This window comes from Conger conger, chromosome 5 (genome assembly GCF_963514075.1).
Source record: "Conger conger chromosome 5, fConCon1.1, whole genome shotgun sequence".
In the NCBI taxonomy this organism is placed as follows: Eukaryota; Metazoa; Chordata; class Actinopteri; order Anguilliformes; family Congridae; genus Conger; species Conger conger.
In genome coordinates this window covers 48848705-48876052 of record NC_083764.1, presented here as the reverse complement: position 1 = coordinate 48876052, position 27348 = coordinate 48848705, and the positions used below count along the sequence as shown (strand labels likewise).

Here is a 27348-nt window from a genome sequence, read left to right as displayed (position 1 = left end):
AATGTTTAGGTAGGTTTCACGTGCAACGTCCACATGAATGCCCGGACTCAGGGTTTTCCAGCAGAACATTGCCTCCACTGGTTTGCCTTCATCCTGGTGCCATCTGGTGAACACGTACTGCCGGTCATCCGCATGATCTAAAAGAAAAGTGGACTCATCAGACTTAGCTACTTTCCTCCATTGCTCTAAAGCCCAGTTTCGACACTCACGTGCCCATTTTAGGCACTTTAGACGGTGGACAGGGGTTAGCATGGGCACTCTGGCCTGTGGCTATGCAGCCCCATATGCAGCAGGATGCGATGCACTGTGTGTTGTGACACATTCCTCCCATAACCATAATTAAAACTATCTGCGACTTGTGCCACAGTAGCCCTTCTGTTGGTTCAGACCAGACTTTATAGCCTTTGTTGCCCATAGCACATCGACAAGCCTAGAGCGCTCTACACCCTGTCGCCGGTTCATGGTTTGTCCCTGCTCGGACCACTGTCTTTAGGACCTCACGACTTCTAACCGGGAGCACTCTACAGGCCTTTCTGTTTCAGAGATACTCTGACCCAGTCATCGGCCCATAACGATTTGGCTGTTCTCAGAGCCACTCTGGTCTTTATTTCTGCCCATTTCTCCCGCATCCAACACGTAAAGTACGAGAGTCAACTGTATCCAGTATCCAGACCTTGAAATGTGCCATGGCGATGAGTTAATGAACATTATTTGCTTCATCTGTGAGTGGTCATAATGCTTCGGCTCATCGGTGTCTTTTACAAATGGCTAGAGTTTCAGTCATTTGGCTGGGGTAGCAGGTGGCACCTTAGGACCTTAGGGGAATTCAATGTTTTCTGGGCCTTGTCATCATTTAGAGAAAATATCTCTGAATGAGAAGACGTTTAGTAATTTCAAGAAAAGGTTTCGCATGAGAAACAACAAGCTGATTAGTGAACTGTATGCCTATGTAGGTCTAACCCTGGTCTTTGGTGTGCATGTGAAGTTTTTTGGTTTTTGTTTAATGACAAGAGTTTGAAGGATTATTAAAAGTTTGAGCCTCAATATTCTGTATGGTGAAATGTGGAGTGACTTGCATTAATTTCATCTGATTAATTATGAATCAAGCTATCCTGTTATAGGTCTGGCTGGAGCAAATACTTTTTTGTTTTAAGCAGTATTTTTTAGCATCTCTCCTGAAAAGAAATCATGACTAAGGTTAGGTGTTTGACATGGAAAATATTCATCGAACTTGTTGAAAATGAAGGAAAACTGAAAAAAGAAGCAGAAATCACATTTATTAGAATTATTAGATCTCATGTGCAGCAATGGGAAACAATTGAAATAACATGCACAGTGGTGAGACAGTAACAAGTGCTTGATGTTTTGTGTAAAATGCCTTGATAGGCTGGTGCATTTAATCACTTGATTGATCCATCACAGAAAGATACTTTTTTGCCTTTAATTTAACTGTTGTTTAAAATAATGAAACAGGGTTACTGTATGTACTGTATTTTATTTCTTTCAAGTTTTGGTACAACAAGTTGTGCATTGCCAGGTTTGAGTCTTCGATCGAGCACTGGTACTATCAACATGATGTAGCTACTCAAGCAAGCATCTCTTTTGAAAAGAACAAGACTGACAAGCCATTTACTGAATAAGCTCATGCCTGCACAAGAATGACATTCAGGTATAGTAATTGACCCAAACACTGTAGACAGTTTCACAGTACATGAAGTGAAAAACCCTTAACATCTAATTTTTGATTTTGACTGGCTGTATAGGCTGGTAATAGGCTACTGCAAAATTATTTCTCAGACTCACATTTCTGTCTTTTTTCTATGACACGTCAAGCTGGTTGTGTGTTTCTGTTGATGTGTCATTGCATTTTCATCAGAAAAGCAATGAAAATGGCAGTGAATTAAAACTAGAGACAATCATGATATTGTTGTCAGATAATTTATTGAAATGTATTCATCTATGAGGACAATATGTATCGGCTTGGGTAAATGGCTACCATCACCCACAACAAGCACATGCTCCAATGTTTCTTTAATAATTACCATTTTTCCCTTTTCTCAGCATTCGGTATTGTAGGCACTGTCAGTGGGGTAACTAGCATCATTAGCCCTACTAGCTAGCTATCTTACTAGCTAACAAGTAATATGTTCTTAATGAGAGGCAACTAACTTTACCTAGCTTGCTTGCCAGGATGGCAACTGGTGGCTTATTCAATTAAATATTTCGTTATTTTCATGCTGTGAAATAAAGTCATGAATACCTTCAGACATTATCACAATAACTGTGACTATTTTTGTTAATGTGAAATACATGTAACTACTCTTCACATTCACAGTTTAATCTTGGCTAGTTTTGGCTACATCAGTTGTGTGTTGTTACTGTGTGCTGTAACCAGAAATTGACCCCATGTAAATCAGACAGGCCATGTAAAAATAGGCAGTGGCAGTTACCGCTACTTTTGGCATTGTAACAAAGTACAGCTGCGACTGGTGGAGTTATAGCTTAGACTGATGATTGTGGAGCTAGGACTGATTAAGTACAGCTGGGACTAGATTGATGGATGCTGATGGAATACAGTTGAGGGTGATATAAAATGATGAATGTTGACCTCAGCTTACCATCTGAGACTGAGATGTGTGCAGTGGCCTGGCCCCACCACTAGTTGGCGGTATTGTGTTCTTAGCTCTCGCCGACTTTCTTATATCTGAAGCACTGCCGTTCAATGATGAGAATTTGTATTGAATTTCTTAACCTTAGATATATAATCCCCAAGTCCTCTTTTAAAATGATTATTTGTGTCACGTGATTATTGTAAGTTGAAAACCAGGTGATTGTAATGTGTGTATGTGGTTTGGAGTTGACTTGCAGCTACTACTAACGGGAAGGGCAGAATACTTTTTTTAACACGCATACAGTATGAACTCCACTGATGTGACAAAGTAAGATCTTTATATCTGCATACGGGGCAACCTGCAATTATTACTTAAAGTGCCAGTCTACAATTTTTCATTTGAACAAATACCATATTTGAGATATATTCCTACTGGCATTTCTCTAGCAATGACCATTGAGACCATTTGCATTCTTTAATTTCATTTTCTATATTAAAATTTTAAGTTGGCCTGTATGCAAAATATGCACGCAAACCTATGGACAAAACAACTGTTACACTGCTGTTCTGATGCATAGATTGCGTGACGTACTTTCGGCGGAGAATTTGAGGGGCATAAGGAGGAGGAGTTTGAGCACAGTTGTCTTTGTTTGCAGTAACTTTACAACAATGGAAGAAAGTGCAAGCAGTAAAGTGACTGTTATGAGTGCCAGTCATCATGGGTGGCTGCTGTGGATTTAAGTTATTTATCTGTATACAGGGCTACCCGCAATTCTAATATCTATTTATATTGTGGACGATATACATCTATATTGTATTAAATAGTCAAATATAAAAATGTGACCATTTAAAGGGGGTACCAGTTCTGGCCTCTCACACCAAGATGGTGATAGTTTCATTACCTCTAATTGTGAGTGCTGTGATTTTGGACATATTGACTATGATTAATTGGTTGAAAGTGGTCCAATTTAAACTAATTTAGAGCTTTCTCTTTTCTTTGCCTCACATGTAAGTGTATAATCCTGCTAGAACTTGGAGTGATATTACTTAATTGTATTAAACGTCACTGATGGCGATAGGGCCAGCACCGTATTGAGGTTCACTCCCTGTGGTTCCATTCTCGCCCTTAAGGGTTCCTTTTTTATTTGTGATAAAACAGCCTTATATTTACCCAAAGCTGCTCTCGATTTTGTTCTGTTTGGCATCTTTGACTTACATAATCTTGTTTTTATTTTTTTTAAAGAAGCTCTTGAGAAATCTTTTGTATTCGGATACTATACTTCTGCCTCACTCCAGTTCAGTCAGCTGAGCTTTTCTCTTGTGGGAAGTTTCCCTTAATACACATTTACAGGGTCTCCCTAACCCTTTGGTGTGGCATAGTCGCCATAGTGCCACGGGCCACACAACAGTGACTTATAGCCATGCCTTCCATTGTTGTGTTATCAAGGGAGCGCTATCTCTGTCTATCAGTTATTGCTACTTGTTCTTGGTTGGCAATTACAGTTTGCAATCCTAAAATTAAATGACATAAATCAGAAGGAAATCTTCTGATTTTATCCAAAGACATTGAAAAAGGTGGCTTTGTGGTTAAAATGGTATTTTAGATTAAGAATTTATGGAATAGCTCTTTTTTCTCTGAATTTGCACAAGTGTAGCCTGTAAAGCAAGTTCAAGTTTTCCTCTTTAAGATTTCTTATGAAGTATATGCAATACTTTGACCTGGACATTACACATTATGCTGTAAGCATTACCATGCATAATGATACTCAAGTTTGAAAGATTGTTAAATAAAATGATGTAATTGAAACTGAATTATTTTTGACTCTTTAAATTGTTTTATTTGATAAATTGCCGAAACTAGCATGTATCTTTCTGCACAATACCATACACCTCTGAATTTACTATTTAAAAGTGTTAAAACTACCATGCAAATTGTATACAGGTAAATCTGCAAGTATGATCCTATACAGTAATTCTATGTCAGTATGCATGTGCGCATAGATTTGTCTTTGAATATGTTACTTTTATTTTCTCTTAGGGTGCAAGTTGAATTCTATGTCAATGAAAACACCTTCAAGGAGAGGCTCAAACTGTTTTTCATCAAAAACCAAAGATCAAGTAAGTACACTTGCTGGGCCCAATTTCACAATCTGGTAATTAAATATAATTATTCCAGCTCCAGGGGTTTGTTTAATGTGTTTCCAAATGTTCGGTCCACAAGTGCAGCATTAAGTCATGAATGTGTTTTATACTAATTTTCAGTTGTAAATGAACCATGATGCAGTTTGCTAATGGCCCATCTCTTCCCCCCCCTCCCAGGTCTTAGAATTCGTGTGTTTCACTTTTCTCTCAAGATATTAAGCTGCCTTCTGTATATTTGCCGGGTGTACAATGATGAGACTGGAACAGAACACAAGTGGTAAATACTTTCCTTACATACATTCATACAAATACTCCTGAGCCTTTTTTGCTGACTATTCAAAGAAATGCATGCTCACTCCATACAGTGTGTGAAACGATAAGTGCTGCACGTTTACCAGGCATATTCTAATGCAGTTTGAAGCAACTTGTAGCTCATCTTCAATTAGTGGGTTGGGGAGCTAGTCTTGGGGTGTACTTACATGAAAATGCGTAAAAGCTATTTTAATGTGACATTATAATTTAATGCGTCAGCATTGTAATTGTCACTCTGCACAATAAATGACAGTAAACTAATTTGAGTTGTAGATCCTTTTTGTGGGAGATGCGGAACACTTCATATCCTTATATTCTAGTACAGTGTTCGGTTTCTATTTCTGAAAATGATAACACAGGGAGACCTGAAGTTAGTTCTGCCAGATGAATAAAAAAGCATATGAAAATAAGTGGATGATGTTATACAGAAGACAAAAAACAGCTTTTCTAATTCAAATGCGGATAGCGTTTAACCGCCTACAGAACCACTGCACACAGGCATTCTCACAACGGAACAGAAACAAAAAGGAATGATGAAATGTATTTAAGTCACTTCCTCTGTTAGTTTGCTCTGTTAGAAAAAAGGTGCGAGAAGTGCTTGAAAAGGTACAAAAGCTTGTTATTGGGGTGGTACCATATAGGTAAGGACATAAATCATAAAATTGTACCCATAGCCATTGGGTAATTCATAATTCCAAATAATTCATTTTTACTTTTTTGTTGGTAAAAGGTACTTGCAGTATTTGTACCCATAGAACATTACTGTACCATTCAGGGTGCATTTGCAGAATTTCTTCTTTAATTAAAGAACAAAATTGCACCTCCACTCTACCTTTATTTCTGGGCTTGTGCTTTAAAAATTCTACATATTTGGCTTTTGAACTGGGAAATGATCTGATTCTCACAGCTGCAGTGTGTCACAGTACTCAAAAAATCCAGTGTTAAATCACAGTGCTGTTAAGTTAAAACTAGGACAACAGGTACGGTTGAAATAGACATCAGATGTAAGTGCCTCAGTGTGTGTGGGTGGAATAATGGAGTGGCTAGCAACATTTTGTTCTGCTTTTGTGCCTTTCTGCACTTGACATTTATTGGAACATAAATTTTGGCACTTACATAAGATTGTCATTCTCTCCTGGCGTTCAGTTTTTCTCACGCGGTTCTAATTGTATCACGTCTCAAAGACACGGGCACGATACAAAATATTGCAGTCACTGCCCTGCTGTGCTAACAGAGGAAACACAGATGCTGGTTAGTCGGTCAATAATTCAGCTAAGTTTGTTCGATTTTACAAATACATATCAGCAACGATTGTGGACAACTTATATAATTTTTAACAGACAATGGCCTGGACTACTGACCTCACTGAAAGTATGGGACACTGTTATTTAGTGTACAGTATGTCCATTTCTGGTCCATGTAGTCAGATGACTTTGGTGTTATTTTTTATTCAGTCTGCCATTGCTGCTAAAGGTAACACATTTTTTTCCTAATATTTTCAAGTTGGGGATGTCAACAACAGAACTATACGTTATTTATGATTGACTGGTGAGTATAAACGGCACTGAATTTTCAAAAGCTGTTTGTTTGTGTCGTTTTTCTTTTACATGGAAGTAGGATGGCATGAAGGAAAAGGTCATGTATGAGGTCACCATGCCTTTTCAGTCAGTTTTCCTTTTTATGGACACCGCCATCTTAGCCATAATCATTTTTATTTGGCCATTCAACACCATCGTAGCCATAATCGATTTTATTTGGCCATTTTTAAGGCATTTAATTGAGCCGTCTCTCAATTGTCATTCTGTTCTCCACAGTTAAATTATATAATTTCCGATATCCCTCTTGTCTAACCCTAAAAAATTTTAATTAAAATTTAAATGCACTTACGATGACTGTATTTTTGTTTAGAACAGCCCTTCATGCATATTTTACTAGTTATGGATTTGATGCTGTAACCTATGGAAGAACCTATGCACTTGTATGTCGCTTTGGATTAAAAGCTTCTGCCAAATGAATGAAATGTAAAATGTAAGATTGAAATAATGTATTTATAATTCTTATACTAACAATATATCTATACATATTTTGTGCCACCAGGTCTCCTATAATTTGGGTTGAAAGAAGCCTTGTCATATGGATATTACAGGTAAATTAACATAGCATACAGCTTACGCCACCAGTAAGACACATCAGAAGTTTATGGTTGTGTTTTAATGGTCATAGTATTACAATATTTTAGCTACAGGGCTACTTTTTCTCAGCCCCTGTAGGGTATATTACAGTTTCAAGTGTGTGATGTGCTTTACATATAGTGACATGCCCCCTCAATTTGTTATCCATTTGGGCTAAATTTATTCAGCCCATTATAGTCTGAAGGTCTGTGTGTGTTAAGGTTTGCAGTGATGAATTACTGAAATGGCGGGCACAAATATGAACAAGGTGGACTATATACTACACTATCATCTGTTTTCTAAGATGTATTTTGTATGAGAAATTGGGGACCAAATGATGTGCAGCTTAGGCAACAGGACAAATGATGGAACTACCACATCATTACACCGGGGCATATTTCCAGACTTGGTTAACCAGTCCCTTTTTTGAGATTAGTTAGCAGATCAATTATCTAATACTATAGTTAGCAGATCAATTATCTAATACTAAGTTACATGTCAGAATGAGCTGATTTTCTGTATGTTCACTGTTTATGAAAAATAACTGGCTGATGAAATATCAAAGGCAACATTTGTGGCTGTGCAAACTGATGAGACGATAGACATGGCATGCGTTAGCCAGTGTGTCATTGTGCTCCGGTAGGCTACATTACTGATGGTTCAGTTATGGAGATTCCTCTTTAGTGCACCTACTATAGTAAGGCTTGGTTTCATAGTTGTATTGCTCTAATAGAGTAGGGGCCTATATTGCAGTCCTGTAGCTTCACTGGTAGTGCATGGCACTAACACTGCCAAAGTCATGGATTCAATTCCCACTCACCGATACCAGCCATACTGAAAAATGTATGTACTTGTGGTATTGTAAGGTGCTCTGGATGAAAGCATTCATGAAATAGCATATATTTAAATGGCATATTTTCAAACACAATGGTGGACTGTGAGCTATTAATAGACACTAGTAACACTATATGAATACCATAACAACCACATGGGTATTATTACTTGCTTGACAGCATGTAGTGTATGACACAAACAAGTGATGATTGAGAAACCTGAAATGATTTAGACCATCAACACTCTTAAACAGGCTGCTACAGTAGGTATTTCAGTGCACAAATTGTATCTGAGGCTACAAGTTATTTAAATTTATTTATTTTACTTTTATCTGTTGTTTAATCTGAAGTCTTTCAAAGATCATTTATGACATATGCTGCGAGGGATGCAATAGTGCTTGGTGAATCCTTTGTGATTATGTGTATGTTTTCGTTTTGTGCATTATGAAATTTCAGTTGGTTCGCAGCATTACCCTAGGGCCTGCTGCAGTGTATTGCCAAAGAATCCCTTTCGATTCTATTGTCTGAGTTTTATAACAGTGTTATATAGGAAAGACAAAATAATAATACAAAGTACCCTGTGGTTCTCTTATGAAAAACTTGATAAATTATTAAAATGGAAAATTATGGAATAAAACAGGCAAATGTTCATACTGGGCGTTGACGCTACAAACTACCCTCATTTCTGTAACTAAAAAGACCAATGTAATTTTTAGGTCTCAGAAATTCCTAGATTATACATTGCAGGAACGCTTGAAACTTGCACTGTTTGTTAGTATCTGCCTACTGAATGCATGTCTGAGCCTGCTATTACTGTCACACTCTGTGCTCCCCTGTCATAGCGTTTTCTGTTTCCTGTCTGGTTTTTTTGTGCCTCTTGTCTTGGTTCACTTTCCGTAGTCTTTACTTCACCTGTGTCTCATTACCTGTTTCCCTGCACCCGCACCTGATAATTTATTTTCCAGATTGTTATGTGTCTTGATCGTACTTTCCTGCATTTTTGTGCTTGGCTGCTCTGTGCTCCGACCCTCTTTGTGTACCCCGACCTCTTCTCTTTGGATTATCCTTCTGTTCTGATTCTGATCACCCATTATTAAACTGTGCTTGGTTTATTGGATTTAGATTCTTGGATTACGTTCTATACCACTGCTTGTTTGGACTTCCTTCTTGTGTTTAGACTTCGACCCTGCCCACAAACTTGATTACCTCTGTTGTACCTGTTTGCCTGCATTTGGCCCATACCTGCCTGATCTGCCTGTCATTTAATAAAGACAGTTCTTCTGCCAACTTCTGGGTTGCAATTGGTTCTTCGGTCCCGGCACCTGATAGAACCATCTGGCCAGAGATGGAACCAGCAACCCCGCAGACCACTCAGGAAGCTCTCCAGTTCCAGGGTCAGAAGCTGGGTCAACACGAGTCTGAGATTTGCTCCATTCACCAGAATCTCCAGTCTCTGCACGCCTATATGACAAGCCTCTCCGATTCCCTCTCTGGAAACCGAAGCTGGCCAAGCCACTGGACCTCCAGTTGTCCTTGTTCCAGACACCCTGAAGCCACTCCAAACCACATCAAACCCCTGCCAGAGTGTTATGCTGGTGAGCCAGGTTCCTGTTGATCCTTTCTCTCTCAGTGTTCCTGTTAGTCCTTTCTCTCTCAGTGTTCCTTGGTGTTGGGCTGCAGTCTACTTCGTTTCCTAACAAATGCTCCACAGTGGCTTAAGTGATAATGCTTCTTGCTGGGAAGGCAAGCAAATGGGGAACAGCCTTTTGGGACTCTGATGGGAATGTGATGACTGGCTGCAATAATGAGGCTCTCTACGACACGTTTCTTCGCAGAATTTCCGAACAGTTAAAGGATGAAATCACCACGTGTGAACTTCCTCAGACTTTAGATGGCCTAATCGACTTGGCCATCCGGGTGGATTATTGACTGCAAGAGAGTCAAACCGAGAGACGGCCACCACGTAGACCGACCCATTTCATGCCCATCTTCACCCCATGCTTCTGTGAACAGCCCCTGGCTAATCCTTCTGCACCGGAACCGATGCAAGTGAACTATACCCGTTTATCTACATGGGAGCGGCAGAGACATGTGGCTGATCAACTGTATTTATACTGCACACATTGTAACCAACTGTCTGGTAAAAGAAAATGCCCGTCAGGCTTTCCGAACCAACACACTAACTGGTGCTCCCCTACCTGAAGTCGAGATTTCCTTCTATGTCATGAAGTCGCCTCACATTCCCATGGTGTTGTAAAGACCCTGGCTTCTTCAACTGAACCCGCTGATTGACTGGGTCCAAGAGACAATTACCGGCTGGAGCTCTGGCTGTCACATCTCCTGTCTCCACTCTGCTTCTGGTCCAACAACTCCTGTTCTGCCCTAGGAAACATGCCTACCCTGTACCATGATCTCCACCAAGTTCTGAGCTAGCTGCCTTCTGCCTCATTGCTCCTACGATTGCACCATAGACCTGTTCCCAGGCACCACGCCCCCCAGAGGTTGGTTCTTTTTCCTGGCTGCACCAGAGACGGAGCCCACGGTGAAGTACATCAGTGAGTCCTTGTCTTGTCCTTCATCTTCCCCCACTGGAGCGGGTTCTTCTTCATTGAGAAGTCCCTGCGGCCCTGCATCAATTATCGGAGCCGGAATGACATCACGATCAAGAACCGCTATCTGATCCCACTCATCTCCTCTGCATTTCCATCACTCCAAAGCAGCAAGTTCTTTACTAAACTTTACCTGCGTAATGCTTACCACCTGGTTCGCATCAGAGAATGGGACAATTGGAAGACACTATTCGACACCCCCAGTGGTCACTATGAGTACCTGCTCATGCCGTTCGGGTTCATCAACTACTCCTCCTCCCTTGAAGAGCACTTCAAGCACATTTTTCAGTGCCTGTTGTAGAACCAGTTATTTGTTAAAACAGAAAAGTTTGAGTTTCACCAGTCAACTGTTCAATTTCTTGGATTCGTGGACTCCCAAGGCCAGTTGGAGATGGACCCCATACAGACCAAGGCAGTCATGGACTGGCATCCTCCCATTAACCGCAAGGAATTTCAACATTTCCTGGGCTTTTGCCAACTTTTACAGACATTTTATACGCAATTACAGCTCTGCCGTCGCCCCTCTCACTGCTCTCACCTCAAGCAAGGTAACATTCTGCTGGACTCAAGAAGCCAAAAAGGCTTTTCTGGAGTTAAAGAGACGCTTTACCACTGCCCCTGTTCTCGGCATGCCCGATCTCGAGAAACAGTTAACCCTAGAGGTGGACGCCGCTATCACGCTCCCAAAGAGCACCTGACAACCAGGTACACCCTTGCAAATTCTTCTCCCGGTGCCTAACTCCCACAGAAAGGAATTACAGCATCGGCGACCGAGAGCTGCTAGCCATTAAACTAGCCTTTGAAAAATGGTGCAATTGGTTCCTCCATTTATTGTCTGAACTGACCATTCAGAATATCTATGATCTGCCAAAAGACTGAACCCTGTTTTTTAATTGCTTCAATTTCTCCTTCATTTACTGTCCCGGTTCCAAGAATGCAAGCCAGACGCAGTCTCTTGGTTACACTCGCTTGCCCATTCTGATGAATGTCCAGTCTCCATGCCACCTTTCTGGATCTCTAGTTGCTGCCACCAAGCTGGAGATCATCATCACTGTCCAGGAGGCAAGAAGTGATCCCGGCCCCAATCATGTTCCTGCCAGCTGTTTCTTCATTCCTGACCCTGTTTGGCCCCAGGTGCCTCTCATTTTGCTTGTCATCCAGGGGTCATTCATACGCTGGCCCTTCTGTCCCGTCATTTCTGGTGGCCTACAATGAACTGAGACGCCACTGAGTTTGTCGCCGCCTGCCCTGAATGTGCACGAGGGAAATCCAGTAATGAGTGTTCACAAGGCCTGCTTCAGCCACTCACCTGGCTTTGGATTTTATCACTGGATTACCTGTCTCGAAGGGGATGACTGTGAATCTCACGATTTTGAACCGGTTTTCGAAGTCCGTCCACTTTGTAGCACTCTTCAAGCTGCTGTAATACAAAAAGACTGTAGAACTCCTTTTCCTGCAAATTTTCCACCTTCACGGTGGAGGTTACTTCAGACAGAGGACCCCAGTTCAGCCTGACTGACCCTCCGGGTTTCACCCTCAGACTAACAACCAAACCAAGCACATAACTCTGGAGTTGGAGAAGAGTCTGCGCTGCCTGGTGGAGAAGTCCCCCACGTCCTGAGTGAACTCGCTTCCCACCCATAACTCCCTGCCTGTCTTGTCCACGGGGCTTTCTCCATTCGCCTGCTGCCTTGGCTATCTGCTGCCCCTCTTCCCGGAGGAAGAAACAGAGGTGGAAGTTCCCACAGCACAGCTCCTGGTTGCGTGCACCAGGTGTGGAGAACAGCTCGTGCCACACTCCTGCAGCACATTGAGATGAAGAGGTTTGCTGATCGCCGCTGACACCCCACTCCCCGGTACACCATTGGAAAGAAGGTCTGGCTGTCATCTTGGGATATACCTCTTCGCACAGTCTACCGCAAGCTCGCACGGCGGTTCATCAGTCCGTGTCCCATCACCAGAGCTATCAGTCCCTCTGCCGTCTGGTCCCGGCACCTAAGTACAGTGTTTAAGCTCAGGTTTCCAGGAAATGCAGCTTGCGTTTCTCATCTTGATTTTGCCAGGTCAAAAAGCTTTTGAGGGAAAAGTTGCCAAATAAATGATGGCTGGTTCTATTATTTTCCGGGCCCTAAAGCCCACTGAGTGAAACTTTAGTACAATATGAGATTGGCTGTGGGAATTATACGACTGGCAGACGTCAATTCAGCAATAACTGTTATGGTCAATAAAGCTGTAATACACAATTTTGACCCAGAAGGCCTTCCATCTAACATGAGAATAAAAGTAACTAGGCCTGGAGGATCCTGTCTGTCGAAACTCTCACTCACACCGTTTTTCACCAAGTGTGATCACAATTTCACTGAAAGGAATATGAGACATTATCAGAAGTTTTATATCAGCTCAATGTTTTATATATATATATATATATATATACATATATACATATATATAATATATACACTCGGTGAGCACTTTATTAGACATATTATAGGTATTTATTAGACATATGTTTTACACTTTTTTTACTGCTATAGCTTATCCACTTATAGTTATGATGTGTTCAGAGATGCTCTTCTGCATACCACTGTTGTAATGTGTGGTTATTTGCGTTACTGTCAGCTTTGACCAATCTGGCCATTTTTCGACGTCTCTCATTAACAAGGCATTTCTGCCTGCAGAACTGCTGCTCAACTCAAGATGTTTTTTTGTTTTTTGAACCATTCTTTGCAAACTCAAATGAGTGTGCGTGAAAATCCCTGGAGATCAGCACCCTGTCTGCCACCAACAGTCATTCCATGGTCAAAGTCACATTTTTTCCCCCATTCTGATGGTTGATGTGAACATTAACTGAATCTCCTGACCCGTGTCTACATGGTTGTATGCCTTACACTGCTGCCACACAATTGGCTGATAAGATAATTGCATGAATAAGTACGTGTAATAAAGTTTATATTGCTCGGTGAGTGTATATTAATAATATATCATATAATATCATATATAATTAACACTTAATGCATTGACAGCCTTAAATTGTATTTAACTGGTTAATTGGTTTTTATGATTGACATATTATATTTATTATGTGCGTCTGCCAAATGCCATTCATGTAATGTAATGTTAAGTTTGACACAATGACTGGAAAAACATAATCTGATTAGCTTGGCAAATATTACTAAAATAGGCTAAAATAGTACTCAGTTATGACAATATAACTGTGTGTGACAATGTAGTTATACAACAGCAGAACACAAACAAACTAGCAACACATGATATCGGAAAACCTCAATGTGAATCCATACCCATTTGGAAGATGGTATATCTACTTAACAACAGTGGTGAGAAAAAAGCTATTTCAAGCTATTCCTGTATAACATTGTTCGAACTGCAACAGTGTCAAATTGTCATATTACTAAAAACATTTGGGCAGCTGATTTTGGGCAGCTGGGTCTTTGGTTTCTTGGTATACTAAAGAAACTCTGCCTGCCTATCTGATATCACTGCCATTGTGAATGTGTTCATTTAAAAAGTGGCTTGTGTTCATCTCAGGTTTCAGTAGCGTTGATCAGCCTTGCTGAGACCATCCTGCTGACTTATCTGAGTTACAAGGTGAGTCATTGTGCCCCATGTGTTGCCGTGGAAACCCTCCGTGAACTTTGTTAATGTGCAGGATAAATGCTGTACTCATCTCCCAAATCGACAGGAAGAAGGGAGGGCAGGCTGTGTCAAATAACTAAATTAGCCTTTTTCACTGCTGTCTGCTACATGTGTGCTTTAATGTCCCCCACAGCTTTTGCATACTAATTCTCCTCTGTTCAAGCAGATGCCCTGGATATTTTTGGCAGGTGTAAAATCGACTCTCGCAAACTAGAACATTCTTCTTCTTCTCACTACTACTTCTATTCCTCATAATAATAATAATAATAATAATAATAATAATAATAATAATAATAATAATAATAATAAATCACATTTTTATAGCGTTTCAATATCTGAGTGCTCACAGGGAAGGGAAAAACCTCACCTCAACCATAGTGTGTAGCATGGGTGATGCATGGCAGTCATTTTTCCCTGGAATACTGACCACCTATGTATTAGCTTTGGGGAAGAGGGAAGACATTTTGAACAACTGGGGTTGGGGGTGGGGGGTGATTAGGTTAGGTCCTCTGAACTTATAAAAAAAATAACAGATTGAAGAAAGTCACAAATCTTCTAAAAAAACACCGGATACAATATATGTTCTACTGAACCGTTTTAGTTATTAACTTGTTATTAACTTTGTTTCTTAATGTATCAGTGCATGTGTCACCATGTCCTTGCAGGTGTGGCCAGAAAAGCCACATGTAAAAAAAGCCACAGATGTAATTCCTATGTAAATCAGTTGTGTCACTTTCCCTTTCATTTAAAAAAGTCAATTATTTTCTTCAGGGTCTCAGAGGTTGATTGCTGTTTTTAAACTACAACTGTGCCCAGCAGCCTACTACAGCCAGACTACAAAATTGATATTTCACAGTGTCAGCTAAAGAATATCCAAATTATTTTTTGCTCAGATACTAGTTTTTATGTAGTGCTGTGCCATTTTTCTATTATTTATATTTCCTTATTTACCATAACAATGGGACGTAATGATCTTTTGTTTTACTATTTGGAATTGTATTGCAGAAGTGGCTCTCTAAGTTCATGCAAAATTAATTCACACTATTTTAAAATTGGCGACTCCTCATCTGTTTCACATTACTTAACAGGGAAACATTTGGGATCAAGTGCTTCGCATGCCATTCTTCCTGGAGATGATCAACTCAGTACCCTTTCTGTTCACGGTAAGAACAACTGTGCCCTACAGCAGAGCTGGAGTCTTTACAACAAAGGAGTCAGAATCCTGGAACATTGAAATGTCTGCTGGCTACAGTGTGTTTCAGCACCAGTCATTCATTTAAGTCGCTGATTGACTAGAGAATCCACGCAACTTGTTCTCAAGGCCTTAACTGACTGCTGATTAAACGGAAATCAGAAATACCTGTAGGCACTGCAGCTCCCCAGGATTTGAGCTTAATACCGCCGCTTTTTTCTCGGATCTTATTGATCTGGGATAACTCCAGCAGCTCATTTCCTTTGGTAATATCAGTGGAAGAGGGAGGATTCATGAATGCCATGAACGGTGATGCTACCGTACATCTGTTAGGCACTGACTGTTATGGACCAATCACTGTTATTTTATCCCATTACATACATTAATGTAGCAGATGCTCTTATCCAGAACCACTTACAATGAAAGAGAACATAAGGGCATCTATCTCAGTTATGGGAGCAGTGCCAGACGTGGCTAACAACATCTATAGACCAGCAGGCGTATGAGATACATCAATAAAGCAAGTGTAAGTTAACGAAAATGTAAGCTTATGCCAACATAGAACCATAAAATAAATCAGATCTCAATACTGCTAACATCCATATGAAATAATAATGCATGCTTTAATGGTCCAAAAGTAGTTACATAACAAAAGAGTGCTCGGGAAGGGAATAGGAAGGAAACCAAGATGCATGGAAAGTTCTTCATGGAAAGTTCATTCCACCACTGTGGGACCAATGCAGACAGGTTCAAGTGACCACGCACGGAGAGGATTGCCAAATGTCCCAAGGTTGTGGATCAAAGTAATCTGACCTGCGTGTAAAGTTCAAAAGGCTGGTGCCAAAGTTTCAAACTTGATTTGCGGTGTAACCTGCAGCCAGTGAAGTGAGACAAGGAAGGATGTTATTGTAGCGCAATTGTGAATGATGCAGACAAGTAGTGTGGCCGCATTCTGGATTAGTTGTAGCAATTTGATGACACAGGCATGGTACTAGGAGCTGAACAGAGCAGTGGTGAGTAAAGGGTGAATTCTTCCGATATTGGAGAGAAATAATCTTCAGGCCTGACTCGCTGGAAGAAGGATAGTTATTTATCTACTGCCTTAGATGTTTTGCTTTTTTTTCTGTGTGGGCTCTCCTGTGGCATCCAGACTAAGCAAGAGGTCTTGCAATGGGAAGACCTTGGAGGGATAACAGAGCACCTCTGTCAGCCAGGCTAACCTTCAGGTGATGTCCTTCAAAAAGTGTAGTGAGGTCTGTGTGAGAGACAGAGCAAAGGATACAGGAAACAGAGTATCATTAGCATAGAAGTGGCATGAGAAACCATCATAGGATATAGCAGAATTCAGGGATTAAATTAAAGATGCTGAGGCCAAGCATAGAGCCTTGAGGTACACCTGTAGGAAGACCATGAGGTCTATACAAGCAGCTATCACAGAATACCATAAAGGACTGTCCAGAGATGGAGTTGTGTGTGAGATCCATGATGTGATCAGGGTGGGGAGGGGGAGCATGTGTTCAACTGTGTCAAATGCTGCAGGGGTCCAGCATGATTAGGCCAGTAGAGAGTGAAGATGCTGTAGCTGATTGAAGTGTTTCATTGATGAAGAGTCTGACTCATTTGATGTTACATTCCGTGCTCCCATGTCATAGTATGTTCTGTTTTCTGTTTCTGGCCCTTGTTCACTTTCTGTAGTCTTTCACTCGCCTGTGTCTCGTTACCTGTTTCCCTGCACTCTGTTTCTGTTCTGTTTCTTTTCCAGATTGTTATGTATTCCGACCATTCTCTCCAGCATTTTTCTGCCTGCCTGTTCCGTGTTTCGTCTCCCTTTGTGTACCCAAACTTCTGCATTTTGGATTTGCCTTCTGTTTTGTTTCTGATTACCTGTTATCAAACTTGGCTCTTTGAATTTTGGATTGTGCTTTGTACTGTTACCTGTTTGGATTTCCTTCCCGTGTTTGGACTCTTGCCTGTGACATCGATTACGAACTTGACTACCTGACTACTTGTTTATCAACATTTGACCCTTGCCTGCCTGACTTACAGTATGTGTCGTACAATAAAGACATCTATTCTGCCAAGTTCTGGGTTACGATTGGTTCTTCAGTTCTGGCTCCTGATGTTGAGTGGCCAGTGTGGAAGGGGTCAAGAAGGTTATCCTTTTAGGGCTAATGACTGATTGGTTCAGTCATTGGTGGTACCTGGTGTCTCCAGCTGTTCTGGGGTTCATAAAGCCTCATACTCCTGCCAAGAATTCTTATCCATACACCAGGAAAACCAACCTGTGGACATTTGTAGGCAAAACATTTAGCAACTTCAATACACTGAAAAAAAATGGATGTAATTTACAGTTGAATGTATAGCTTGATTTCCACAAGTTGGCTGTGCGTGAACTTATAGTCGTCTCTGCATCCCTCCAGATTATGTGGAATCCTTTACGAAACCTCTTCATCCCTGTATTTCTTAACTGCTGGCTGGCCAAACATGCCTTCGAGAATATGATAGTGAGTATCTGAATCCTTTTTAATGCATTGCTTTAATGCATTGCTACCGGACCTAGCTGAAACCATTTTTAAAAAAAATATTTCATACAGTAACTGAATGCTTATGTATGTAGTGCTTATGCATGTGCTTATGAAGGTGTCATAAAGCTCTTGTGTAGGAGCCTTCAAATAAAGTCCATATTATTATACAGTATGTTTTGCGGAAAATATTGAAACTAAAGCTAAAGCATTTCACATATGTTTTTACCCTGGTTTCTATAGAGGGTATCTATTCAGAGTAAATGTTACAGTATGCTGACGAATATATTTTACATACCTTTTATTTTAAAATAATGAACAGTTTTTATATTCTAATTGATGTGACTCCTTGCCTATACATAGGAGGATACAGTATTTCCCAGGTTTAGCCATGGCTGACTTGCTATATAAATGCACAATTATCAACAGACCAAACATCCCGGTTCTTCAGTCCCTGTGATGAAATGCTAAATTTAATTCCCAGGGCACCTAGAAATAGAGTCAAAATGGCAAATGGCTTTTGAAACACTCAAAGATATTACATTCACTTTATTAACTACCCTTTGGCCTAATGGATGCAATGATAATTCAACATTATTTTAAAGCACAATTTATAACAAGTAAAATTAAGTGTACTATATATATTTATGTTGTTTTACTACTGTTAAAGGACAAAACTAAAATAATTGATACATTTGTGCTAATTAGTTACATACACTAGTAATATGTAAACACATCTGTGACAGCAGATTAAGGGAGTAATACTGTATATGGGGTGATAGAGGGGTTACCCTCCCCCCATTGTTACAAATATCCTTCCCCTCCCCCGAATAATACAGCATGTTGATGAGAAAATCGACTTCATACAATTTATCCAATCCACAAGGCATAGTAAACTCCATGCTGGACTGAATTATGTGTTGAATACCTATTTTTATTTCATGAATATAGTCAGTTTTTTGTATCAAATTCAGACAATCATTGCATAACATAAAGCATTTAAAAGGGTTTTTAAGCAGTAAGTCTATTCATACTTTTTAATGAAAAACTGATCTGAGGAGGGGGAAATGATAGGATATTCAGTTGCCAAGTAAACATGTTCTAAAGATGAGAGAAAATTGCAGAGAATTTTGGCAGCTGTTACTGTATGTCATGTTGACTTCTCCTTGAAATGGGTTTGAAGCAATTAATGAAGTACTCGGGCACGGGGGGCATGTTTGCTACGTAGGAAACGCAGTTTGACACCTGCTCTCTTCCCCAGAACGACCTTCATCGAGCCATTCAACGGACACAGTCTGCAATGTTCAATCAGGTCCTCATTTTGATCTCCACCATGCTCTGTCTGATATTCAGTGGGTGAGTTTTCAAGTATTTTTCCAATTAGATTCTAGAATCAACACAGACCAACCGCTGTGACTTTAAGGCTTGAACTGTAAGAACAAAGGCAAGCCTAATGGAAATCCGAATTAACCACAACACATTGCAATAATTTTCTGGTCCTTTGTGGGCTAATGTGAGTGATGGAGGGCCTTTAAATGTTTTTTTTTTATGTCCTTAACAAGAGTCCAACATGAGGCTGTATTGGGTTATTGACAGTGTGAATTGCCACTAATTGTCTCTGGGTTCCTCTTCTAAGCACAAAGCACTTAGTGTCATTTGCCACAAAATGTACTCTGCTGGTTCCATAACCCTGTGTGCCCATGAAATATGTAAGGCAAGGTTTCTGTTTCCTCTAATGCAATTTATGTGCAAATGCTGTAATGACCATTATGTCTTAACATTACTTGGACATTTAAAATCCTGTTTACTGGGGGAAAAACTATTGAAAAAATGTATTTGTGTGACACAATTCCTGTAATGACTGATTTTGTGAGACTTATGTATAAAGCCACTCACTGGAACAGGTTTCAGAACATGACGATCAGAAGTGTAACACAGCTTAATGCAGTCAAACAAACATTTGGGCATTTGGTGGTTTGTTGAATTTTGGGGAAAGTGAGAAAATGTTGGGGACATCCCCTCTGCTCCTAACTTGCTGTCGTAACCACATCTCAATATATTTATAGACACAGCTCCTTCGTCTGTGCTAGGAAATGATGGGCCTGTAGCTTAGCTGTCCTGCTGAGCAATTGCCTCTACATCATGCACTGAGATTGGCTATGCTAATAAGCTTTCTGAGTTACAGTCCGACCAAGTGTCATGTGCACTTGAAGGACAAGCCATTTTTTATAGTCTTTAAATATAAATTTTGATTTATATTTTTTCTTTTTTTCACCATCTTCAATGCATGACTCATAAAATATGCTGAACGAGGTTCTATATAAAATAATAATACTAGTAACACTACTACTATGAACTATTACTACCACGACTAATAATAATAATAATAATAATAGTAATAATTCTCTACCAATAATAAGCTTGCGGAATGTAAGTGATACAGTAAAAATAAAAAAAAAGAATAGATGTGTGTCTGTGTGTGTGTGTGTGTGTGTGTGTGTGTGTGACACCCACATATGTGTGTAGCTGTCTATTTGTCTGAGTGAATGTGAGTTCATGCACTGTGTCCATGTGTAGATATGATTATCCCTGCAAGACAATCCCAAATACCTACTACACATCCCCACTGAACAAATCCAAATTCATGTGGCTTCCCAGAGATGTTTGGCATGCGTTTGTGAAGCATTTAAGTGTAGGGCTATGCCAGTGCCTTTTTATTCCAGTGCCAGACACCAGCCCAGGCACAAACTGCGCCTCGCTTAGAAAGAAAACCGGCTAAAAGATGGGCCAGATCGATGCCAGGCTGGAAAAATCTCTCAGCCGAGACCTTGGGGTCTCGCTCGTCATTCCCGTCACCGTGACTGCAAGCGGGAGCGCGTTCTCGTCTCAGGTTCCCCCGATTGTAATTAAGATATCGCCTGCTAATCTGCTCCTCTTCCATACCCGCTCAACAACTGTGTTAATGTCTTCCATCACGCGGCCTGATGGCATCGAGGTGTTGGGTTTGCCTCTCCGCAAAATAATCCCCACTGTCAATATTTACCAGCTGGTTATGAATATGTATCTGCCAGTGTCAAAGCACGTCTTAGCGCACCCTAGTTTCCGTATTCAGAGCAAGAGGAGGAAGAATCTTTATGCAGCCACACTACTGCGGGCCTGAAGTGTTGTCTACCGTACACAAGGCCAAATGGACTTTGTTACATACAGTACTGTGCAAAAGTCTTAGGCACCTGTATAACATTCTGTATAGATAAGATTCTTTCAAAAATAATTAAATGAAAGGTCCTAAATAAACGTACTATACATTTTACATTACATTTTAGTAATTTGGCAGAATAGTTAAAAACCGAATCAAACCAATATTTTTTGTGACCACATTTCGGCGTTAAAACTGCATCATTTCTCTGAGATGGCCAACGCTGTCCTGCAGTTCTACATTACATTACATTACATTATTGGCATTTGGCAGACGCTCTTATCCAGAGCGACGTACAGTTGATTAGACTAAGCAGGAGACAATCCTCCCCTGGAGCAATGCAGGGTTAAGGGCCTTGCTCAAGGGACAGCAGCTGTGCGGATCTTATTGTGGCTACACCGGGATTAGGACCACCGACCTTGGGTGTCCCAGTCATTCACCTTAACCACTACACTACAGGCCGCCCGTTCTATAAGACAATCAGCAGGGAGGTTGTTCCAAGCATGTTGGAGAACTTACCACAGTTCTTCTTTAGACTTTGGTGGGCTCCTTGCTTCTGATCTCAAACCGCCTTGATCAAGTTATGTAAGAAGTAGTCAATTGCTTACAGTAATATGTTACTTTTTACAATTAAATACAAAAATGTCTCTGTAAAATTAAATCTTTTGGAAAATGAATATTTGGAAATCTCAAATGTGTTCTTTTGTACTAACACACACAAAAAAATAAACATACATATATATATAATAAAGTCTAGGGTGACTAAGACTTCTGCACAGAACTGTGTGTTTGTGTTTCTGAGGGAAAACAGATCTGTTGAGGGGGCAGGAAGAAACCTCACACATTTCATCACTGATGCTGTGAAACAGCAGGAGTTATGAAGCTGAAGCAAAAATTCTGATCTTAACCAACATGTTCATACAGTGATACTATATTTACAGGTTTCCTCATAAGATGACTAATGCTAAAAAAAACTATGTCACTGTACTGAGAGTGATATATTGTTTATTAGGTATTTATTAGATTTATTTTTTAGACTTAAGTCTTCTGCTGCTGTAGCCTATCCACTCAGAGGTTTAACATTTTGTGTGTTAAGAGGTGCTCTTCTGCATACCACTGTTGTAATGCGTGGTTATTAGCGTTACTGTCACCTTCCTGTTAGCTTCGATCAATCAGAGGACATAGCCCATGTCCTCTGACCTTTCTCAATAACAACACATTTCTGCTGCTCACTGGATGTTTTTTTGTTTTTCACACCATTCTCTGCAAACTATAGAGACTAAAAAATGAATCACAGTAGTTTCTAAAATATTCACACCACCCTGCCTGGCCCCAAAAATCATTCCACGGTCAAAGTCACTAGATCACAGTTCTTCCCCATTCTGACATTGGTCTGAACGGCTGAACCTCTTGACCACGTCTGCATGCTTTCATGCATTTAGTTGCTGCCACATGATTGGCTGATTAAATATTTACATTAACAAGCTGGTGTATAGGTCTACCTAATAAACGGCTCACTGAATCTGTTTAATAATCTTTGAATAGACTATAACTACTTAATTATATCTAATTCATGTATTATGTAATGACTTTTAATTACTACTGTCTCCTGATGTATCAGTGTTTCTATTGTCTGGAAACTGGAATTCTTCTTTGTTGGATAGATTAATTACACAGAATATTATATGGAATGTATGTACAGTATGTCAGTTTTACATCCCCGGAATATCTTTACTTAAACAATGAACACTATTGCCCATCCAAAGTGAAATTGGTGTAACTGTCTCTCCCCTTTAGTGGCAATTTAGATGAGACATGTTTCAATTTAATTTTAAATGTAGTCTATTATAAGCTGTCAAAATATCACATCTTCACAAGCATGTGGTACAACCATTAAATTTACGTATTAAGTTATATTCTGTATTTTGAAGGTGGCGTTCAGATTCAAACAGTGGCATCGGATGGTGTTTTTTTAAATAAGAAATAATAAATGAAATATTATATTCCTGTAAACAAGACCCATCATCCTGGCAGGGATAGTAAGAGGCTCCAAAGATCTTATTGTGATAATAACCATTGACCTGACATCCATTAACCAAACAAAGGATGGCTCGCACACAAGGCCACTTAATCTAGGCAATCAAGCCTCTGTACCCACTGAGGTCAAAGATCACTTCAGACCATTGTGGAAAGTCAGGATGGTACATTGGGTAGATCCCTGAAAGTCAATATTGCCCAGACAAAATAATGTGAAAGAGGCCAGAACACCATATGGACTGTCCTTGAGGGATATAGCATATTCATTTGATGAAGCTGCAATATTCTTCTGTTGCAATATCCCTTCAGTTGCTGTTTTAACATGCAATAACTGGGGACTTGAATTCAGAAAAGCCTCTCGCAACAGCACTATGTTTCTTTGATTATATGCTGTAATAGGCACACTCAAAGTAGTACTCAGACTGTGTTTTTGTAACGTTGTCACGTCCTAGATTGATTTACGGTCAGGAAGACAGATTTACCAGCTCAGAAGGTCATCTTCATTGTTCATCACTGCTCAATTACATCCACAAAAGCACTGGGCACCATTTGATCATTGGTTTTGGTTTTAGGTCTAATACGCCCTGAGGGTTAGGCTGCATGGATATACTGTAAGCGTTTGAAGTACTGCAGCAGGTGTTTACTAACATAATTCTACTTTTTACCTTTTTTATTTATCCTTTATTTTACCAGGTGAGTCCCGTTGAGATTTCCATCTCGTTTTCAAGGGAGCCTTACAGTATATGACAGTTTCACACTGTGAGTCAGGAGATTCATTTAAAATCAAAATCAAAACAAATCAGATTGCATTTTTCATATGCACAAAACAGGCATAATGCGCAATGAAATGCTTGCTTGCAGCAGTCCCCTGACTAATTAACAAAATTAAAATAAATCATGATAATAATAATCATAATAACTAGAAAAAAAATAGTTTTGCAAGTGAATATGCTTTGTAGGAGATTGCGTAAATCATTAAGAGACTCACACAAGAGAAAATTAGTAGTGGTTTTCGGCCTGGATTTAATCAAAATGTAGCTTTAAGTTTGATTTTGAGAAATGAGTGTCAGGTTTTTTGTTATCCACATAACAGCCGCTCTTCTCTTTAAGGGAGGTGACCAGCTGTGGGACACAATAGGGTGTGAAGGTCAGCCTGCCTCAGGGGGTTGTCAGAAAGCTAGTGAGAATGTCCCCCAAGTAATACAACATACATACAACAAAATATTCGTTCGTTTTAATTGTGTTCAAATGAATTTTAAATTTGAATTATACGTTTAAAGTCTAATAATCATTTTCATGTTAGTATCACCATGTTAGTATTTAATAGCGGGTCTGCTTTTGTCACCGTGCAGTATCTGCGGGATTCAGCACTTGGAGCGGGCAGGAGACAAGCTGAGCCTTTTCGACTCTCTATACTTCTGCATCGTGACCTTCTCCACCGTGGGTTTCGGTGATGTCACGCCTAACATCTGGCCCTCCAAGCTGCTGGTTGTCATCATGATCTGTGTTGCCCTGGTCGCGCTGCCAATCCAAGTAAGCACCCTCCACCTGTGAGTAATATAGTTGAGACCAGCTCCAACAGAAAATCAATATACGCTAATTACCGTCGTTTAAGGGTTTCGACACAGCTACTACAGTAGTGCTCAATCAGTTTCATGGTATGTTGCTTTATGTAGGTTAAGACAAAAAAAAGCTTTGAATATTAACTGAATAAATTGACGCAAATGTCATCTTCAGATGGGAAACTGATAAATGGAAATAATCTTGATGATAGTTAGCTTTGATAACCTCCGTCATTTGCGAAGCTGCAATGAGCTGTCAGTTATTGAGTTCAATGAAATTAAATGTTTTTACTCTCCACAGGAATGAACAATGATTGATTCAAATCAATGATTCACTGATAGCTTTGCTTTTTGATTTAATGAAACCACACACTCATGTGGTGATGATTTACAATGATTTATTTAGGATGAATTTGGATGTCATTGACAGTTTGAGCAGCTGGCTTACATTTGGATGGAACGACAGAAGTCTGGAGGGAACTACAGTCGACACAGAGCAGAGACAGAGAGACACGTGGTCTTGTGTGTCAGCTCCCTGAAAATCGACCTACTCATGGACTTCCTCAATGAGTTCTACGCTCACCCAAGACTGCAGGTGATAGAGAGAAGATCTCTGTTTAGTCAAGAAATAGATCATATGCATGTCATCCCATTCCAAGGTCTCATGTTGTGGAAAATGAAAAATGTTCCTTGCTATGTGGATTATAGAGGAGTTGAAGGTGTTATAAAAACACTGAAAGCATCAAAAGGCACAGTCCCCAAATAAATCCACACAATCCGTCTGAAGAAAATATGCATTTAAATGAGTAATTTGGACTTCTGTGAAGTTATGACATCACAAAGATATTCTCATTTGCTTCAGCAAGGCTCACCTTGTACCTGGTACAAATCCAAACATTCGGCATAGATGGCGTTCAGTCCATTAGAGCTAGGCAGTCAGAACAGAGGTTCAGTGATATCAATGAACAACACAGTCACTAAAGTAGCCTGTTCTTGGTAAAGCTCATGAGAGGCGCCAGAGAATGGAAAAATGGGGGAAAAAATGTAAAACTGGATAGAGATTGTTTTTGGTACTTAAAACCACAATTGCTGGCCAGCTCTTGTGGAGCGGCACAATTGGCTTGCTGCTCCAGAGGGAGGGACTTGGCAGGGTCGTGCACAACAGCACCCTGGGCGCCTCGGAATCACAGTCACAAGCGTGAGACAAGATGGCTTGAAGAAGGCGTGTTGTTCTTGGATCGCCAGATCCTTTCGGGCCGGCGGCGGATGGGGTGTGGGTGGTGTATCCCACAGCTAACACTAATTGGATTAGATAGGGTACAATTGGCTACCAAATTGGGAAAAGTCGGAAATACATTTTTTAAATAAAACCACAATGGTGGTACGATATGGGATCTTTAAGGCTTGTGGTGAAGGATACTCAGTGAGAATAATAGCCTGCCTGCAGATTGATCTAAGGCTTATCAATAATAAGTGATTTATTCCATTTTTTTCCAGAGAGCAAGGCACGCGGTCTGACAAAGGCTGAGTAATGGTTAAATGTTTCTCAGTAGAAAAATAATAATTTTTTGAAGCTTTAAAATAAGTCTCTGTATGAACAGATGGGAGGGTTATCCCCACACCTTAGGAAATAGCACATTTGACTACCATATTTGAAAGTTCTATATTAAAGTCTTTTCAACAACTTCTAAATGAATCAACAAATCATAGATAAAGCATTCAAATAATCGAGAATATAATATATCTCAAAGCATATTTCTGCACTAGGTGGAGCAGTGGATATCTCTGTGGCCCCAGTGCATGTAGGACCCAGGGCCTTTTTGTGTGGAGCTTACATGTTCTCCATGTGTCTGCGTGGGTTTCCTCTGGATAGTCTAGTTTCCTCTTGCAGTCATGGAGGTTAGGCTAATTTCAGACTCAAAATTGGCCATGGGTATGAGTGTGGGTGAATGGTGTGTGTGGGCAAGGGTGACCTGTCTACGGTGTATTCCTGCCTCTTGCAAAATGTATGCTAGGATAGGCTGTTTTGATCTGTTTTGCTGAAAGGCTGAGTAGACAATAGACAATTATGTCTGATTACACCTGCATATTTGCGATTGTGTAGCTTCCACAGGCACAGATATGGCAGTCATGAAGTTTAATGACGCATGGGCATCCTCATATGTCCAAAAGAATAATATGCTATGTTATTCATGAAACATTATGTATAGATATTGGGTATTATCTGCCAAGATGTCATTTGACAGAATACATACATAACATCCCAGTAACTACTGATAGATTCCCTGAGAGTAGTTGTCCAATGTGTATTCTTAATTGGATGTCAACATTGATTTTAACTTGAAAAATTCAATAGGCATTTGATAAATCTTCACCAGAGAAAGGATTTAAGTTTGGGGCATACCCCACAGCAAACATACCAAGTTGTTTGCAAGCCTGAAAACCTTGACAAATGACTTTTTAGGACCAAACAAATCCCCCTCGTTTACATTTCCAATAGAAACACC

At 40.1% G+C, this 27348-nt stretch overlaps 1 protein-coding gene across 3 annotated transcripts in view; it reads left to right on the top strand.

Annotated features, from left to right (window-relative positions):
• Window positions 1-27348, top strand: part of kcnt2a (potassium channel, subfamily T, member 2a) — a 60225-nt gene that overhangs the window by 7142 nt on the left and 25735 nt on the right. For 2 of the 3 annotated variants that reach the window (XM_061242303.1, XM_061242302.1), the window contains exons 2-10: window positions 4650-4729; window positions 4931-5030; window positions 7163-7211; window positions 14225-14284; window positions 15421-15495; window positions 17945-18028; window positions 19308-19402; window positions 24632-24812; window positions 25272-25436. In XM_061242303.1, coding sequence (XP_061098287.1) covers window positions 4650-4729; window positions 4931-5030; window positions 7163-7211; window positions 14225-14284; window positions 15421-15495; window positions 17945-18028; window positions 19308-19402; window positions 24632-24812; window positions 25272-25436 — 889 coding nt within the window. Of the gene's footprint in view, window positions 1-4649; window positions 4730-4930; window positions 5031-6568; window positions 6614-7162; window positions 7212-14224; window positions 14285-15420; window positions 15496-17944; window positions 18029-19307; window positions 19403-24631; window positions 24813-25271; window positions 25437-27348 lie in introns of all 3 variants that reach the window. The other variant, XM_061242304.1, reaches the window with a different exon arrangement.